Source organism: Dysidea avara, chromosome 12, assembly GCF_963678975.1.
Source record: "Dysidea avara chromosome 12, odDysAvar1.4, whole genome shotgun sequence".
Taxonomy (NCBI): Eukaryota; Metazoa; Porifera; class Demospongiae; order Dictyoceratida; family Dysideidae; genus Dysidea; species Dysidea avara.
The window spans coordinates 3,334,089-3,351,803 of NC_089283.1; the positions used below are offsets into that span (position 1 = coordinate 3,334,089).

Consider the following 17,715-nt stretch of genomic DNA (forward strand, 5'->3'; position numbering starts at 1 on the left):
TTCTGTAATACTAGCAGGACTTCATTTTAAAAAAGGGAGGGGTGTTCACCCGGCCTTTTGACAAACTTCTTAAATTCTAAATCAAAATTTCAGTGAAACTTGTATGCTATTTTTTATTGCTCTGGAAAATGCTTATTTGAATTTGTTCACCTTATAGCTAGCATATAAATTTGCAAACATGGAACATGTTTTGGTAACCTATAGAACTGTGAAACACAAATTGTGTAGTTGGATAAGCCCTCAGACTCCCCCACATCTTGGGTGTGTCTCTCTAAAGGCAAATAGTCAAGGGGATACAAGATGTAGGTAGTTCAGGATCATAGACTCAAACAGTGAATAAGGGACCAACATGTTAATAAATTTACTTATTTCCTTTCATAAATTATGTTTGCCAGATATACCTGTTTTGCATCAAATGTAGCTAGTTACCAGCCAAAACAATGATGTCAAATTGATCATAACCGGCCATATATTTTGGATAGCTAAATCTTTTTCAGGAGTTTCCATTGGGTTTTCAGAAATAATCTTTTCCCCTTCTGCTAGCCTTAGTAAGCATGATACTTGAAGGTCCCAATCTTAAAGACCAATGTTAAGACACAACCTTGCAATCCATTGCCTATCTGTTCAAATTCAGATTGTGGCACTGATTCCAGGTTTTTTTGGGTGTGGCCAGCATGGAATACCTGAAATGCACTGCCAGAGCTCACAACTGCACTGTTACTATTGTATCATACACCAAATGATCCAATGGAATATGGTACACACATTATTCAGACGTTTGTCATATGCATCCTGCTGTATGACAGGACTAGTAAATGCGCAGACATTAACAATTTACAATGGGAACTGCAGATCTCACCAACCGAGGCTGCTTTAGAACAGAGGGAGCTATTTGTCAAGGAGGCTACATATGGGGTAGTCACTGTTACAGGGACTTGTATGGCAGTGAAACAGATATGGTATTAGTATATAAACTACAGAATCTATATGTAAGTAATTGTAAACTATAGAACTCATGTACAAGGTTCATCATATTATTTGTTTTGCTTTTTCACAGTTTTAGTGGTATATCTAAAAATGGGTGGGGCTTCCAATGGCCTTATTAACCAGATAGCTATGTTTATCACTGTAATATACATGCAATTGTTTTCTTATAGTCTAATTAACACACTACTGTAAAGTTTACCTTGACCATATGTACATAATATGTGACCAGATTTTACAGAACAGAACCAAATCGCACATCAGACAAAATCAAACTAACACCACCAGTGGATAGCTACACTATCGTACTACAAGTTTTGACCCTCAGCACTACTCAAACTACACGAGGCTGGTTTTAATAGACGTCTTTTCTGGGTGGTGTGGAGTGCCCAAATGGCGGTTTCAGGCCTTGTGAAGGACCTGGCTTGGCAAGAATCAGTGGTTTACTGGTGGACAGCCTTATAATGTTGGCCAGACGTGTTCTCTGTAGATTTTGCTACATATCAGCCACTAAGAAGCCAGCACAGCCCTGTAATCTCGTGTCTGGACTCCAATCGTGGTCTGCCTCCATTTTGAGGCCTATCTTTTGCCCTCCCCGCCACCCCCCAGCCTCCACCCCTTTGTGAGCACTCGTGATACTACTTCGCTCGTCTAACTGCTCAGATTTTCTATCTTATTTGGCGGGAAACTGTACAAGCAGCTACAAGTACTGGAAGTGGCTTGAAAGGTAACAGATTGATGCATCTTTTGTGTAAATTTCATACGCGTGCTTGCTATCCTTGGAGAGTTATGCTGGCTTCAATTCTTTAAAACCGTTTATCTCGAAACTTCTAATGTGCGATTTGGATCGTTTTTCCAAAATCCAGTCACATATATAGGGGATAGCAATTATGGTTTAAATAGATATTTCCTAGTATGTTTCCCTACTTTTAACACTTCTAAAATTAAGTAAATGAGAGCATCTACATGATTGCATAAAACATCAATGAGTTTACAACTGATGAGAGTCTAATATTGTAGTCGTTCATACGAAGTTATACATGGAAGAATGTTCTCAATATAAATGCTGCACACAGAGTGCATTTTGCATCTGCTATACCAAAATAAGTAAATTACTGTAATTCTATATCATATGCAGTGTTGGGCAAGTTACTTTATAAAAGTAACCAGTTACATATTATTTGCAACTGACCTATTTTAGTTAGTTACATATTACCCATAAAATAATGTAACTATAATAATATTACATATTATATTACTTTGTGTCCACAGCCTTATCAAAAGGGGCATGGTCTGCATTGGCCCAATATCCAGATTTGTTTGTAAGGTGATCTGTACCAAATTTGGTACCACTATATAAATGCACAATTGTTAGGCCAGCATTTGTTAATACCTTGTTTCCTGTCACCTGCATTGGTATTGTAATTATTATGGCATTTATAAATAAATATATGTGTCCAGCATTTGTCTATGAAGTTAGCATACCTCAGCACACAAATATGATTGTTTATTGGAGTTTCACAAGCAAAGCCAATCATTTCACAGGTTGTTTGACCAAGAGTTCATAATACAAGTAAGGGAGAGAGCATCTACATCCAGAGTCAAGTAACACAGCTTGTTCACAGAATAAAGCCTTGACCCATCAACACTAATAAGCACCACCAATCAACAGTCCTGTATTACCAGAAGTATTAATTTGATCAAAAGTAAACTTCACTAAGCTTAACACAATGATTTTGTACAGGCTATATTGGAAGCTGGATACTTTCTCCCTTACTTACATTATGAACTCTTGGTTTGACCCTACGGATGGTCCATTTCTCTTCACTGAGGCAGCCAGCTGGCTATCTCATGCTTGTTTTGCAGTGTTTTCAAAAATAATAAAATTATAGTTAATAATAACTGCCCACCAGCACTAGTTGAATGTTCTTTCGGGACAGGAGACAAGGAATTAATAAATGTTGGCCTTATGTATTTTACAGATTTTAGATGATGTGAAAGGTCAAAGCTTATTTTTACCTCTCTGCCTGAAGACGATTGTAAATGCACAGTGCCACTCCCCTGATGGCTATACCGCCTGGCAGACTGTTAGAGCGTTAATCGGGTGGTTGTGCGAAGTTGCCCAAATCCAGTCATGGATTTTTCTTTCTCCCTTTTCCACCTTTTCAAACACACTTTCTGTAACAAATTTAAACAGGCTGTAGGTAGTCTCACGTAGCCAGACCCTTTTCTTTCTTATGTGTGGGGGTGGGGAAGAAAAGGGTCGGGTGAACATAGTATAGCATTGTCGTTGGGCTATCCCAAGATTGTAGGGATTCTACTGCACAGCTTCCGGATTGTTGATTGGCACGAATGACGTAATTTGCTAACATTAGCATCCTGTTACCATAGCTACTACTGAAATATCTATGGTAAAAGGATGCAAATGCAGCAGATCACGTCATTTGCACCCACAAACAATCTAGAAGCTGCACAGTAAAATCCCCACAATCTGGGGATAGCCCAACGACGATGCTATACTATGTTCACCCATAGATTATATAATCTATGGTTCACCAGACCCTTTTCTTTCCCACCCCCACACAAAAGAAAGAAAAGGGTCTGGCTACGCGAAACTAGGTTGTAGGACCAGGTGTCAGACCTTCAGTACTTAAATAAACTAATATCCATTAGGTTCCAAATGGGATACTAGACACTCTAGAGTTCCTTAGATACACATACATGAAATTGACAAGGAGAAAACATGCTGACCGCCTGGCAGACTCCTGTAAGCATTCGAGCGTTAATCAGATCAGTGGCTGCAGGTTTGAGGCTGCCCAGGTCCAGTCATGAATGTTTTTTCTCCTTCCTCCACCAAAGAGCCGAGAGCATATTAAATGGTCTATCCAACATTTTTGGCTCGATTTTTGTACTGGATATTAGTTCAGTTAACTTATAAGCTATATCCCAGTAGGGCTCACTCTAGGGACCTTCAAAGAGCGTCCTTCTATGTCTCAGTCATCACTCACACTCTAAAACCAGCCGAGCTAAAACATCTCAAGCAGTGGCTTCTTGAATTTCACAGTGGGCTCTGAGAACCAACACTGCCATTAAATTTGCCATCTTGAGTACTAACTGGGCCACTCAATTAGGATTCGTGAATCGTAAGCCGGTTTCACATCTAAAATACAAGGAGTGCATTATCCAGATTTATTTTATTCAAGATTTTAAGCGGCCTCCGGTCTTGTTGGGACATGGTCGAAAAACGGTAAAGTGGCGCTTCGCGCCGCATTCCTGGTTTTACAATATGCTTTTATTTATTAAGTTCATTTTTGGCACGGATTACCTTCCATATACATAGGCGGATCTAGGAGACACTGTCAGGGGGGGCCAAGGGGGGACAAGAAGTTTTAGTGCACAACAGTGTTTATTCTACTATGAGCTATGGGGAAATTCTAGAACACAAGTTATATTCATTTGCATAACCTTATTCAGCATATAGCTGGATGAACGATGGACATACAGTTTGTAAAACTGTAGTTGGAGAAATTTTTAAAAATCAGACCTCCCAGGTTTGAATTTCAGAGCATTTTTGATAATGCTTAGCTTAAAAGTGTATGATTTGCAATGCGTACAAAGATTGGTTAGCCTATCTGAGATAACCTGTTTGATGGTAAAGTGTATACCAAATCAAAATAAGGAGTAGCTAACATTGTTACGATTTGTAAAATTTGTAAATTGATGACATCAGAATTGCGACTATTCTATTAGAGTAGTGACTGCTCTATTAGAGTATCTCGATCCTTGCACAAAATTCAAATTTATTTGCCTCACTTTCTTTACAGTGTACAGTTTAACTATAAATGTTAGGCACATTTATAAGCGTTGTCTTCTATTTGCCAATTGGCTTTCTATACTTCTAAATGCAGTGTGAATGCATGATTCTAGTTTCTGGTATACATATGGTACTGTAGGTCCAAGGGGGGCCAGAGAAGGGCCAGGGGGGGCACAACACCCCTTGGCCCCCCCTCAGATCCGCCTATGTCCATATACATAACGTAATGCAACTATGGTTCAAGTTTGAAAACCGTACGATAATGCATTGAATGCGAAAAACGTGATGCGCACGCGTAGCGCTACTCCCCCCTGGCAATGTGCCACTTCTCCTGACTGGACTATTATTGATGAACAACTTCGCCAAAGGTTGAATGATCTTCACTTTAACCTTAGCAACGAGATTTGTGATTCTGGAACTGCAGCATTAAGATTTTCTGAGATACTGAATGAGCTCTTATTAGAATTTGATGTTTTACGCTCCCACGGCCATCATGGAAAGCATCGTGTAAGGAAAATTGAGTCTACCGTTTCTGAACTGGCCGCTATGAAACGTAATCACCGTCATCAGTTATCCACCAATCCTAGATCATTCTTGACCGTGATGCGTGCTCACAATAAAAGCCTCCGCTGTTTTCGAAAGTTTGAGAACGACAGGAAAGTACTTCGAAATGAGAGACGTTTTCGACAGAACCCTTGGGCATATGCCCATGATCAGTGTTTTCCATCCAAGGACTCGTGTGAGCCTACTTTTCCTATGTCCACTGCAGTTGGATATTTTACTGAAACCTATGCTGAAGGCAGTGTCTCTTACACTGGTCTCCCTGAGTGGGTACTAAAGAGTCTTCCAGATTCCTTCAATGTGCCATTTAATGATTCTGCCATTACTCCTGGAATTGTCAAGGGAACCCTTGGCCGCTGCTCAGCTAAGTCATCTCCAGGTCCTGACAACATCACATATTTCCACCTCAAGAATTTACCAGCGTCTCACCATTTTCTAGCCACATTATTTAATAAGCTGTTAAAATCTAAAACTTCTCCACCTATGTGGTCTGCTGCTAGGATTAAGTTATTGTATAAGCAGAATGCTACAGATGACCCTAAGAACTTCAGGCCAATTGCTCTTACCTCCGTGGTGGGTAAATTGTTCCACAAGATCATTAGTCAGCGACTGGAGCATTATCTTATTACTAACAATGTTATTGATACATCTGTACAAAAGGGCTTTATCTCCAGGTTTCCTGGAATTTTTGAACACATTTATTCTGTTTCTAACATCATAGAAAAGGCTATCTCCTCTAAATCACCGTTGATGATGACATTTATTGACCTTCAGAATGCATTTGGGTCTGTCCCTCACCAGTACATATTTGACATGTTGGAAGGAGTTCAGGTCCCAGCTCCATATGTTTCATACATTAAATCTGTTTACTCACATTTGTCTGCTACTATTCAATGCCATCAGTGGACGACTCCACCAATTTCTATTCGCCGTGGAGTGTTTCAAGGAGACACTATGTCTCCCATAATATTTATTCTCACGTTTAATCCTCTACTGAAGTTAGCAGAAGATTTGAACAAAGGCCATGGTTTCCTTTTTCAGTTGTCGATCCCTAACTCTTCCGACCTCCCTCCAGTTGGAGCATATATTTACATTAAATGGTTGGAACCAGGTGATGAACTCCCGGGGTGGTACAAGGCACAAGTTAGTGAATACAGCCTGGATGGTTCATGTAAAGTAGTCTATGATGATACTTCTTCAGTGATTGTTTCTGAAATTGTCTTGCTTGAAGAAGTTGAATGGCTACCCTGTAACAAGCATTCAGCTCGGTTTGTTTCACTGTCAACAGGACCTAAACAGTTGAAACTTCGATGGAAATCAGAGCTTAAGACCGCTACATCTTCAGAACATTCTACCAAGGCATATGCCGATGATGCAACTTTAATCTCTACATCTAAAGAAGTTCACACTAAAGTGCTAACTGAAATAGACTCGAAAGCTGGTGATGTTGGCTTAAAACTGAAGCCATCTAAATGTGTTTCCTTATTGTTTGATGGCACAAAATTTTGTTCTTGTGGAATAACTCTATCTGGTGGTACTACCAAAACTATCTTAGATGGCCCGACCAAATTTTTGGGGAAGTTGATTGGAGTTTCTGCTCATGCTACCAAAAGTGCTTCTGGCAAAGCTATGTTTGCTAGGTTCTCTGACCTTATACAGAAAGTTGATAGTTTGCCATTAAGACCTGAGTACCAAGTATGGATTTATAGGAATTATGTTCTCTCAATCATCAGATTCCATCTCACTGTTGATAGTGTTGGACCATCCACTATCAATAAAATGGAAAATCTAGCTACTAAATACCTGAAACGTTGGCTCTGTTTACCTCGCAGTGCCACTCGTGTGATCTTGAACTATCCAGGTGTTTGCTGTCCTAGTGTGCGTTCAATTTCAAAGCAGTGTAAACTTAGTTTACTTGCCAACATCTCCTCCTCATCAGATCCGATGATTAAGGAGTTGGCCTTACAAGTGGATCTTTCCTCCAATTTCCTCCAGATTAACAGTTCTCATCAGGAGTTACTCAATGAAGCCAGAGCTCAACTGGACTCTATTCCTACGGCTCGCAAGCTCTACACAGCTAGCAAACACCTTGCCATTTCTAGAGAATTGACACTATGCAAAGAGAAGCTGGACACTCTCTCTGTTCAATGTAAATTTGAATCAAGTGCTGTTCTGGAAGCTGACTCTAAGCTGTGGAATCGACTCCTGTTGGGTTTTCATCCAGGCCAGCTTTCGTTTGTGCTGCGAGCTTCATCAGATACATTACCAACTCCGTTAAATTTACGTCGCTGGCATATACAAACTGGTGCAACTTGTTCACTTTGTTTGTCACCTCGTCCAACTTGTCACCATGTGCTAAATGGGTGTCCTGTGGCTTTGCAGCAAGGCAGGTTTACTTTTCGTCATGATGCTGTTTTATTATGTTTGATGTCTGAGTTGCAAGCTTGTTTGGATAATGTAGAAATATTTGCTGATTTGGATGGCAAACGTGCGTCTGACTCTCCTCCTGCCACCATTCCCCCTGCTGTACTAGTGTGTTCTCACCGACCTGACATTGTTATATATAATGCAGAAATGAAATCTGTTGTACTTCTGGAACTTACCTGCCCATTTAATTCTCGTGCTGACCTTTCTGCTGCATGAGAACGTAAGCAGGAGAAGCCAGAATATCTGCAAATTATTGCTGAGCTTGGGTTTTGTTAGTCATTACCACACAGTTGGAATTGGTTGCCTTGGCCATTACCTTACAGAGACAGTAACATCTATGAAAAGAGTTTCAAATCTGAGTTTTTCCAAGACGAAAGCATTGCTTGATAGAGCAGCTGCTGTGGCTATAACTTCCTCTCAGAGAATCTTTTATGCACGTAGTAATCCAACCTGGACACTTTAAGTTAAGTTTTGTAGTTAATTATTTTTGTATGTATCCTTGCCATGCCTACGCGGATCTTATCTTTGTAGTCGCATGTGTCCGAGGTTCTGTATGTAATTTTGTCATTTCATCATTATTCTGATGGTTTCAAAAAAAACAAAAAAACTTCAATACAAGCCGTCATACATTGTGTACAATAATAAAAACTTACTTTCAGGCTTTTCCGCATACGTGAAGTTGACAAATCGTTGACAGCCGCTTCGACAAATCGCCATTCGTGACTCCGATGAAAACCGTAATTATGCAGAGCTCAGCAACACGTGATTTTGTAACACGTGAGGTAGAAAGGATACAAGTTTGGGCGAAGTGATGAATGAATCGTTCTATCAAGAAGTGTATCAAGTAAGGGCGCTTCACCTTGATGTCCTTAAAGGTTAGGATTATCATGAGTTTATTAATGAAGCCTGTTTTGGACGACGCGCTTTATATAGAAGTTACTTCATTGTGTCTTTCCTGCAACGTGATTGTGAAGTTATATCACCATTCGGCCGGCTGTGGGCGTGCGCCTGGTTTACTGAAATTGTTTTCGTAAAAGTGTGTGTGTGTACCTATCTATCTACCGGGTAGTTATAAAAACCGGAATAGAAACGGGAAACGAAACGAAACGAAATCAGCCTACAGTCTAGTGGAGGACAATCACTATATTTTGCACAGTTACACTATAATATATGCACGCACTACCTGTTTATGCATCAAGCAAGACTCCAGGTGGAAGATTTTTCTGCACAGCGCTTATCGATTAGAGATATTAAACGCCTGCTCCTATCCGAGGGTCTGGGGACCCGCTGGGGACTCTACAATAGAAAAGTTCTGTGCTTGGGTAGGTGAGCGTTGGTTGTTCCTTGACCACTTTCATAAGAGCAATAACTACTTGATCATTACAAACCGTTTACGGTAATGATTGGCTGCATGAAGCCATGCCTTTAAGAGAGGGATGAAGCCATCTGTGGCTATTATGGCACACCTCTTATGTAAGTGGTCAAGGGACAATCAACGCTCGCCTACCCAAGCACAGAACTTTTCTATTGTAGAGTCCCCAGCGGGTCCCCAGACCCTCGGATAGGAGCAGGCGTTTAATATCTCTAATCTACAAACCACACGCTACCTGCTTGCCACGCCGTCACTTTTATTCAGTAAGAATTATAAATGGTTGGAATGGACTCCCATATGACTCAGTTAATGTTCATTCAACCAATTTGTTTAAGACACACCTAGATAGATTTTATTATGATTACCAGTATGATATTGTACAGTTATTTTTGTAGTAGTTTGATTGTTTAGATCAGGTTTTTACAGGTTTTGCCTCCTTACCTGTACCCCCAATAATAATAATAATAATCGATAAGCGCCGTGCAGAAAAATCTTCCACCTGGAGTCTTGCTTGATGCATAAACAGGTAGTGCGTGCATATATTATAGTGTAACTGTGCATAATATAGTGATTGTCCTCCACTAGACTGTAGGCTGATTTCGTTTCGTTTCGTTTCCCGTTTCGATTCCGGTTTTTATAACTATCCCTATCTACCTATTTTGTCCGTACGCACCCACGTGAGCAAAATCCTTTAATAACGGTAAAAGCAGTAAGAAGTAAAAGTGAAATGAAGTCTGTATTAAACTTTTGCACAGGTGAACTTTGCTCTGAGGTGGTTTCTTTTCGGCGGACTGAAATACGGGTGTGGTGACTTTCCTCAGACTACCTTCCCCTTGAGGTTTTCAGGCATTTAGCAACTGAAAAACAGCGGTGCAGGCCTCGTACACTGCCAGGAATAGCCTATCGCTTCGAGTTGAAAGGGGGCGTATCCCTTACGTACGCGAACGAAAATGAAGAGTAGCTTTGAGGCTTTGTCGAGAGAATCTGTGGGGAAAAACACGTTAGTCACACTATAAAACAGTTTAGAAGATAGTTTTGTGCGTAATATGTTGGTAAAAGCGGTTTATTTAACAAACGCTTCCTTAGCAGTGCATAGCAACGTAATTGAACGAATTACGAATATTTCATGAATTACGAAATACGAGAAATAGCTAATTATATTATTGCACAACCCAAACTACCCTATTGTAAAATAGTAATACATAGTGGTTAATTCATAGTAGTATATACTGTCTATAGTTATTCCAGATGAGTTAGCTAGCTGCATGGCACCTGGTTTTTAGAAGTAGCACATCAACTTGTTTTACAGGTGTTTATCTTAATGCGATACAATGGGTGACTACTGTCTATTACAGGAATACAGTGAAAGGTAAATAATACATAAGTGTTACAAGCTATTTTAAGGGAGTACTTGGCTGAGGAGACACCAGGTCTCGTGCTTCCTCTGAGCAAAACTCTCTTATTTTGTTGTAGACGTACCACTGCCGTTCAAGTGAAAGTCCTGGTGGGTCGATCACTGCTGGCAACTGGTATTGTGCTGGCTTCCAAGTTTTGTCACTCAGAAGATTGATTTCTTTCTCAACAGTGTCGCTGGAGGTTTTTACAAAAACTGATCCATGATGTTGTGCTGAAAATCTAAAATGATGGAATTTAGTGATGCCCTTCAGTGCCGTCGTCTTGGTATCAAAGAAGCTATGTCCAGTTGTATAACAATACGGAAGAGGTGCCATCATAACTGCCAACTAGCTGAGGGTGATTGACTGTGGCTAACCGGTGCACAACTCCAGCTATCTCCTCCAAGGTGCTTACCTTTTTCCTTTTAAACAGTCGTTTGAAAAGGCCGAAGCACCAATCGGATGAGAATTTTGTGTGACCTACAAGCAAGAATGATATGGTTATTTCCACATGTAGCCCCGTCATCACTCTCCACAGTAAATATTCCATCATGTACCGATTCTTGTTCTGGCCACAACAATTATTAGCATGCAAATGTAGGTGGGTCTCACCAAAACTATGTGTCTCAAGGTAATGGTGAAGCATCGAGATGGTAGCATTGGACCCCTTACCAACATTGAATGCCTCGTCAATGAGATAGTTAACTTGGTATGAGACATAATTAATCACTGTTGTTTATAATGCTGGTATGTACTTACTTGTCTAGGTATTGCCTCACAGCAGACGCCAAATATGGCGCATTTACGGGGAGTGAGAAAATAAATGGCCCGGGCTGCATAGGATCACTAGGATAATGGACCTGTTTGGAGAATGGTGAGCATTGTTCATACCTAACACCAGTACCTGCTGAGCCATATCAAAACTATGGTGTACTGTTGTTGATAGTAGCAATGGCCTGCTGACAGTCCCAAATGGTGGAGGCTGAAAGTTATCCCCAAATTCCTTTAAATTTGTGTGAGCTTTTTGGCAGATCTCCTTGTAAAATGTCCTTTCTAATGCAACCAATGTCAGTTGGTTTTCAGCTGTTTTTAATACCTGTTGTGTGTGCAAAGTATACAGTAGGTCACTGTAAGACTAACATTGTGATTTACTCACATTGCTTTTTTCACTGGTAGGTCTGTTTACAGTCTTCAGGATCATGGTGTTATTCTGTTGGCAGGTCCAGCACAAATCACTCATTGGCTTACCAACAACAATGAATGGAAGGAGTGACCTCCAGTAGGGCTGGGCGGTTTCTCGGTATTATAGTAATACCGCGGTATTGCAATGAAACAATATCTGTATCGCGTAGATTTCGGTGAAACAATAATATCACGATATCAATATTATTACGATTTTTAGTGTTTGTGACAGCTTATTAAGCCCTTAAGGTTGTTATAATACACCTCAAATAATCACGTGATACTACTGCAAACAAGGACCTAGTACTAGCTAGTCAATTTTTTTTTACAAAGATCGAGATACTCTAATAGAACAGTCAGCTAGGATCGAGATACCCTAATAAAGCAGTCAGCTACTCTAATATAGCAGTCATCTTTAATAACCGCGATAAATAGTAATATCGTGATATATTTCTGCATGATATATCATGAAGCAAAACTCCAATACCGCCCAGCCCTAACCTCCAGTACGCACAAAATGTGGTATATGCCACTACCTGCATTCCAGCTGATCTACATGACTCCTGATAAAACTCCCAGATGGTCTGTGATGTTCAAAATAAACGGGTGAGCAGTTATGTACAGTGGAACCAGCTTTTGGCGGTCACCTGTATAGAAACACCACCTGTCTAAATTTCAAATCCCAAGAGAGAATTTTATACCCTATCAATCTGTCTAGACAAGCCACCTGCCTTTTGCCAATTTTTTTGGTTCAAAGGTAACCGTTTCCATGGTTCCACTGTAATTGACAAATGACATTTGTGTAAACTTTACCCATACCCGTTTGCTGCGACTTGATGGAAGGAGTTTTATATCATCTCTTTTATACCCTGGAATCCTTCCTGGAAGTAACAAGGCATTTTCCTCAGCATAGTTTTGTAAAAATTTCACCATGTACTTCTTTGTTGAATATGGGAATGAATGCTTTGGTGCCCGTTTGGTGTTTTTGTGAACACGTGTCTCTAGTCCATTCTTAATGTAGTGCTGCTTAAGGTTTTGGTGCCGATCTTTACCAACTGCATGTAGGAAGAGGAAAGTTTTCCGACAAATTGTCATACCGTGGTGTTTGTATTTCATTGTTACTCTACTCCTTTCTGTTGTATTACTGTGGCGACCATCAATGACTGTTGGTGTCAGTAAGACTGCTGACTCGATTTGCCCCAAGAGGACTAAGTCAAGCTCATCGTGAGTTAAAAAGTTTGCTTGTGCACGTGTTTGTATGTAGTGCTCAATAGGGAACAAAGTGCTGCAAGGACTGCCATCAGGTTCTACCAAGTCACACTTACAAGTACGTTCAACATACTTCCTACATTTTGCTACGTCACGTGATTCTGGAATGTTGCTAGGTATGGATGGCTCACGATCGATGGCTACAAGTGATGGAGTTTCTTCATTATGAGGTGGAGTTACCACAGCTGTGGTTTCAGCAAGTACTTCATTCACCACCAATGGCACAAGGCTGTCATCATCTTCAAACAATTCTATTAGTATACACGGACTATTATACACTAATCAGTTTTTCCATTACTTATTTACTTGAATTTTAATTAATTTTTTGTGTCAATCTTAACTATGTTTTACCTCTGTCGGAGAATGCATTTTCATCGTCATTGTACACTGCTTCATTGTATGAAGGTGGCATCTGTTTAAGTCTCTCCACCTCTTCATCGGAATTGCTTTCATCACCAAAATTACAATAATTTACACCTCTCTCTAGTGTTTCCGCTTTACTTTCTGTTTCATCATCATCCGTCACTTCGTCATTTCCGGTGAAATATTCAGCAATAAGCGCCTCTATTTCATTGCTGTCACTGTTCTCTGAGCGAACGTATTCTTCGCTGGTGAGTGTGTGAAGAATAGAAGCGATGCTTCTAGCAGCCATGGCCTATCTTCCCGCCGAGAAGACAGACCGATCGATTTGTTCGCCATCCGTGTTCTTCCGTGTAAGGTACAGCTTATTCTGTTATAACTTTTTATTTTTTTTTAACCCGGGCTTGATGGACTGCCCTTGCCTACCACCCCCAGCACATAAATGGCCTGTGCTGGACAAACCGGGACTTTCTTAGTCCACGGCAAACTGAGACTCTGCCCGAATCAGCTCCACAATTGGGGGAGTCTTAACATAGTGACCGATGGATGAGCGGGCTCCGCGGATGCATTGTATGGAGGACCGCAAGAGAGAAAAAGATAGACAGCACCTTAACCACCCCATGACAACAGAATAATCATCGCCCCACTTGTTTGAAAGTTGATGAGCCAAGCGTTGATAAAAAACAGAAGCCTCATGAGCCAGACCACCAGAGGCAGACATTACCAGGGGGGTAAAAGAGGCATGCTCCTCCTCACGAATTCTCTGAGCATACGCACGTTTCTTAATGTTCTCGTGCCTCCGATAACAGGAGGCCAGTGATGAGGACGCATTAGAAGCAGCCAGAGGGTTGAACACCCACACATCCACAAAACATCTTTCACTTCTTCCACCCCAAAAACCATTCATGGCGATGTCAAGGCGGGCACCATCTTGGATATTGGCAGAAGCAGGGTAGTCCTGCTGTGAAACCGGCTGGAGCTCTGGTTCAACAGCTACCTGAGAGCATACTTCAGTCAACAGGGTAGCAGTTAGATCTCTGATCTCATTGTATCGGATAGAAGGTAAGCCACCCTTGGGACAGGATAAAGCATGCTCCACTGAAAAGGAAGTCCCACATGCACAGTGAGCAGGAGTCCGCTGAGGAGACCACCCATAACGTAGTGCCATGGCATCGTGAAACGCCGACTTATGCAGTGCAAAGCCATGTTCCTGTAGGGGCCGGGTGGTAAGCCAGTTGGAGGCCCCTTTGGTTGAGGCTAGATCTAAAGCGCGTTGAGAGGAGGGATCTAAGTGGGTACGCAAACTGGAAGATCTATCCGAATAGTTGGAAGATTTGGAATTGCGGATTGCGGACTTGCGAGATAGCTGTTCTGTTTTAACAATAGCGGAATTGATACCCCGGTCCAGAATGAATTGTGAAAGAGGCTCAGTAATGTGACACGAGGCTGAATACTCCTCAGCTGCAATAAGAGTTGGGTTTATGATACCCAAACCACCATATCGAGGTGGAAGGGCAAATAATTTACGGATTGTGTCATTTGGTGGAGAGCAACCCATCAAAGTAGGGATAAGTACCAGCCGGATGTTGTCCTCAAGGGGTTGTAAAGCCTCTGATATGTTTGGAGTAGTGCGACAAAGGTAGAGCCAATGGCTTGACAAGCCATGAGTGAGAGCGGAATAAGCAGCATGCAGCTGAACTTGTGCGAACTTGGCAAGCCATGTAATCTCTGCTGACCAACCAACAACCTTGTCCCTCACAAATTCCTGGACATAAGCGTTTGAACCAATGGCAGCCCCAAGGTAGGGACGGCCCGCGGAAGTAATTTGAACATCAGTATCTGAGAACAGAGTAGTAGCAATTGAATGGAACCTTTCCTTAGAAACTAACCAAGTTTTAGGAGCATTCACAAAATAGCCAAAAGCAGGTCCCTTAATACAGAGCTGGTTCCACCAGATGAGCAAGTCCTGTATACTGCCACAAGCACAAGCATCATCAGCATACCAGACCTGGTCCACTGTCCCATGAAGTTGATTGATTAAAGGCACTGTAGCAAGGGCATACATAGGCATAGCTAGTGGGTCTCCCTGTGTAGTACCCTCCTCTGATAAAATAACCTCCCCAGAAACAAGCAAAGAGGCTGGAGACCTATAAATATTGATCAGAATAGTGGAAAGTGGCGGGCACAGTTGTCTGATGTTGTGTAGAGCCACCAAACTGTTCAGCGAGTTAAAGGCATTGGAGGCGTCCACCAGCAACACAGCCTAACTCGCTCTATGTATGCTTAAATAAGTTGAAACTTCAGAGCAAGATGCGTTTAATAAGTATCAATGCATTGGTGTATTAAAATGAGTTTTTTTTTAAATTGCGATTTTTTTTGTTTTGCTTTTTACGCAAAATATTAGTTTGTGCGTCGAAGCCGGGTTTTGTCAAATCCGGTCACATTTTTGTATTATATTAAAAGGATTTATGAGATATTATGACAATTGTGTGTGGTACAGTGTTTATACAACTAAGAGTTTCAGGGGCGGATCCAGAGTCTGGAAAGAGGGGGGGCACCTTGCTGAAAAAAAGTTGAAGAGCAAAAAAAAAAAAAAAAAAAGGTCACAACAATAATAGCTAGTTATCCTTTACCAAATATATTATATCACGTATGTTATGTAAAATAAAATCCTATTTATAGCTTCCTAAGTAAGCTACACTTCCTCATGAACACTGTGACTGCTTTATTAGAGTGATTGGTGATTGACTGCTCTATTAGAGTATCTCGATCTTATATACATTTTTTTAAGGGAGGGGGGGCATGTGCCCCCTGTGCCCCCCCCCCCCCTGGATCCGCCACTGAGTTTATAACATAAAAATGAGTGTCAAACTGCAAAATCGCACAGAGTCCCCCTCCAGTTGAGGTAATGAAGGGTGAACTGGTAGTTGGAGAGTCTCAAAACTTCATGGTGGTGGCATCTTGTCTTCTGGGCTGGGAACTTTCTATAATTATGTACTGTTACAATGAGTAGTGAAAGAAATCACATTTGGGACCAAACTCATGAAGTACATCTACACTAAAATGTGACCAGATGAGCAAAAGAATCTATCATTCCTCAAATTCCATTTTATTGCTTCTCTGTTATTGATAGTAATGAAAGAGAGTGGACAGCCTAAGTTTTTAGTCATAGTCTTGGAGTTAGTTGGAACAGCAAGAAGTTACAAGTGCTTAATTAATTAATCATAACCCATGACTGAAACAAGCTATAAGATGGGACTGGCTAAAGCTGTTCACCATTAACTGGCAAATCCATCAAGGTATATAAGTGCTTTTTTCTATATTTTTGTGTGCACAAAGAATAAGACCATGCATGCATTCTAACGATCAGACAATGGTAATAACTGCCCATAATCACGTACCTTTAAGGCTTTAACTGCATGAACATGACACAAGATTTTCTTACACTTCCTGAACAGGCAAGTCCAATGGCATATAGACTTTATTGATTTCAGTTGCATATCAAAGCAATTAAATTATGCACACAATTTTTATGAGACATGCATATTTTTTATCCAGTTTATTTCAATAGTAATAATAGAATTTGCCAACCCCCTCCCCTCTCCAAAAATTGTTTTGCTTAGCTGGTAGGCTTGCACCAAATATGCCAACATAATTTTGAGCATAATAGGCTAGCAAAAGCATCAAGCATTATGCCAGCATAATAGGACAATTTTCAAGAATTTTAATTAAAACACGCAATGCGCGCACCCAAAATACTGCACAACATGAACACACTGCACATTATTACTGTATTTCATATCAAAAACCTTGCAGTGTTATTATTTTAACAATATTTCTTGACACACTTTATGGAAATAAGATCAAAATACTCTAATAGAGCAGTCACTTACTCTAATACAGCAGTCGGGAAATGCAGATATACTCTAATAAAACAAGTCAGCTCTCGAGCATAATAGGCATAATTGACTCAAGCCTATTAGCTGGTCACAAATTATCTTCAGGATAGCTGTCCACAACTACATTGCACATGTGCAGCAATAGCCAATAAAGTTGACTCTTTGCAGAATTCAAATTTGTTGTTCAAATTCCATTGGCTACGTAGTCACAAACAACCAACCTCTGTATGTTGGGACCTACTTGACATGATCACTCTAATGAGGGTGGTCCTATTAATGAAGTCATGAAGTACACCTTAGCTATGTTTGGGACTTAATTGACATAATCACTCTAATGAGGGTGGTCTTATTAATGAAGCACATGAAGTACACTTTCTGAAGTACACCTTAGCTATGTTTGGGACCTACTTGACATGGTCAATATGATGAGATGGTCTTATTAATGAGGTCATG

The 17,715-nt window shown here is 40.7% G+C and overlaps 1 protein-coding gene and 2 long non-coding RNA genes across 3 annotated transcripts; all 3 read left to right on the forward strand.

Moving 5' to 3' along the window:
- The first annotated feature begins 5,083 nt into the window (after positions 1-5,083).
- Positions 5,084-8,002, forward strand: LOC136241295 (uncharacterized). Its single transcript, XM_066032491.1, has one exon. The coding sequence runs from the start codon at positions 5,084-5,086 to the stop codon at positions 8,000-8,002; it is 2,919 nt and encodes a 972-aa protein (XP_065888563.1).
- A 2,458-nt stretch (positions 8,003-10,460) lies between these two features.
- On the forward strand, positions 10,461-11,832 carry LOC136241239 (uncharacterized). Its single transcript, XR_010694219.1, has 4 exons — positions 10,461-10,527; positions 10,744-11,261; positions 11,320-11,426; positions 11,729-11,832. It is a non-coding gene; the product is annotated as an uncharacterized lncRNA (long non-coding RNA).
- Positions 11,833-12,348: 516 nt separating this feature from the next.
- Positions 12,349-13,343, forward strand: LOC136241238 (uncharacterized). Its single transcript, XR_010694218.1, has 3 exons — positions 12,349-12,958; positions 13,009-13,061; positions 13,120-13,343. It is a non-coding gene; the product is annotated as an uncharacterized lncRNA (long non-coding RNA).
- The last annotated feature ends 4,372 nt before the right edge of the window (positions 13,344-17,715 follow it).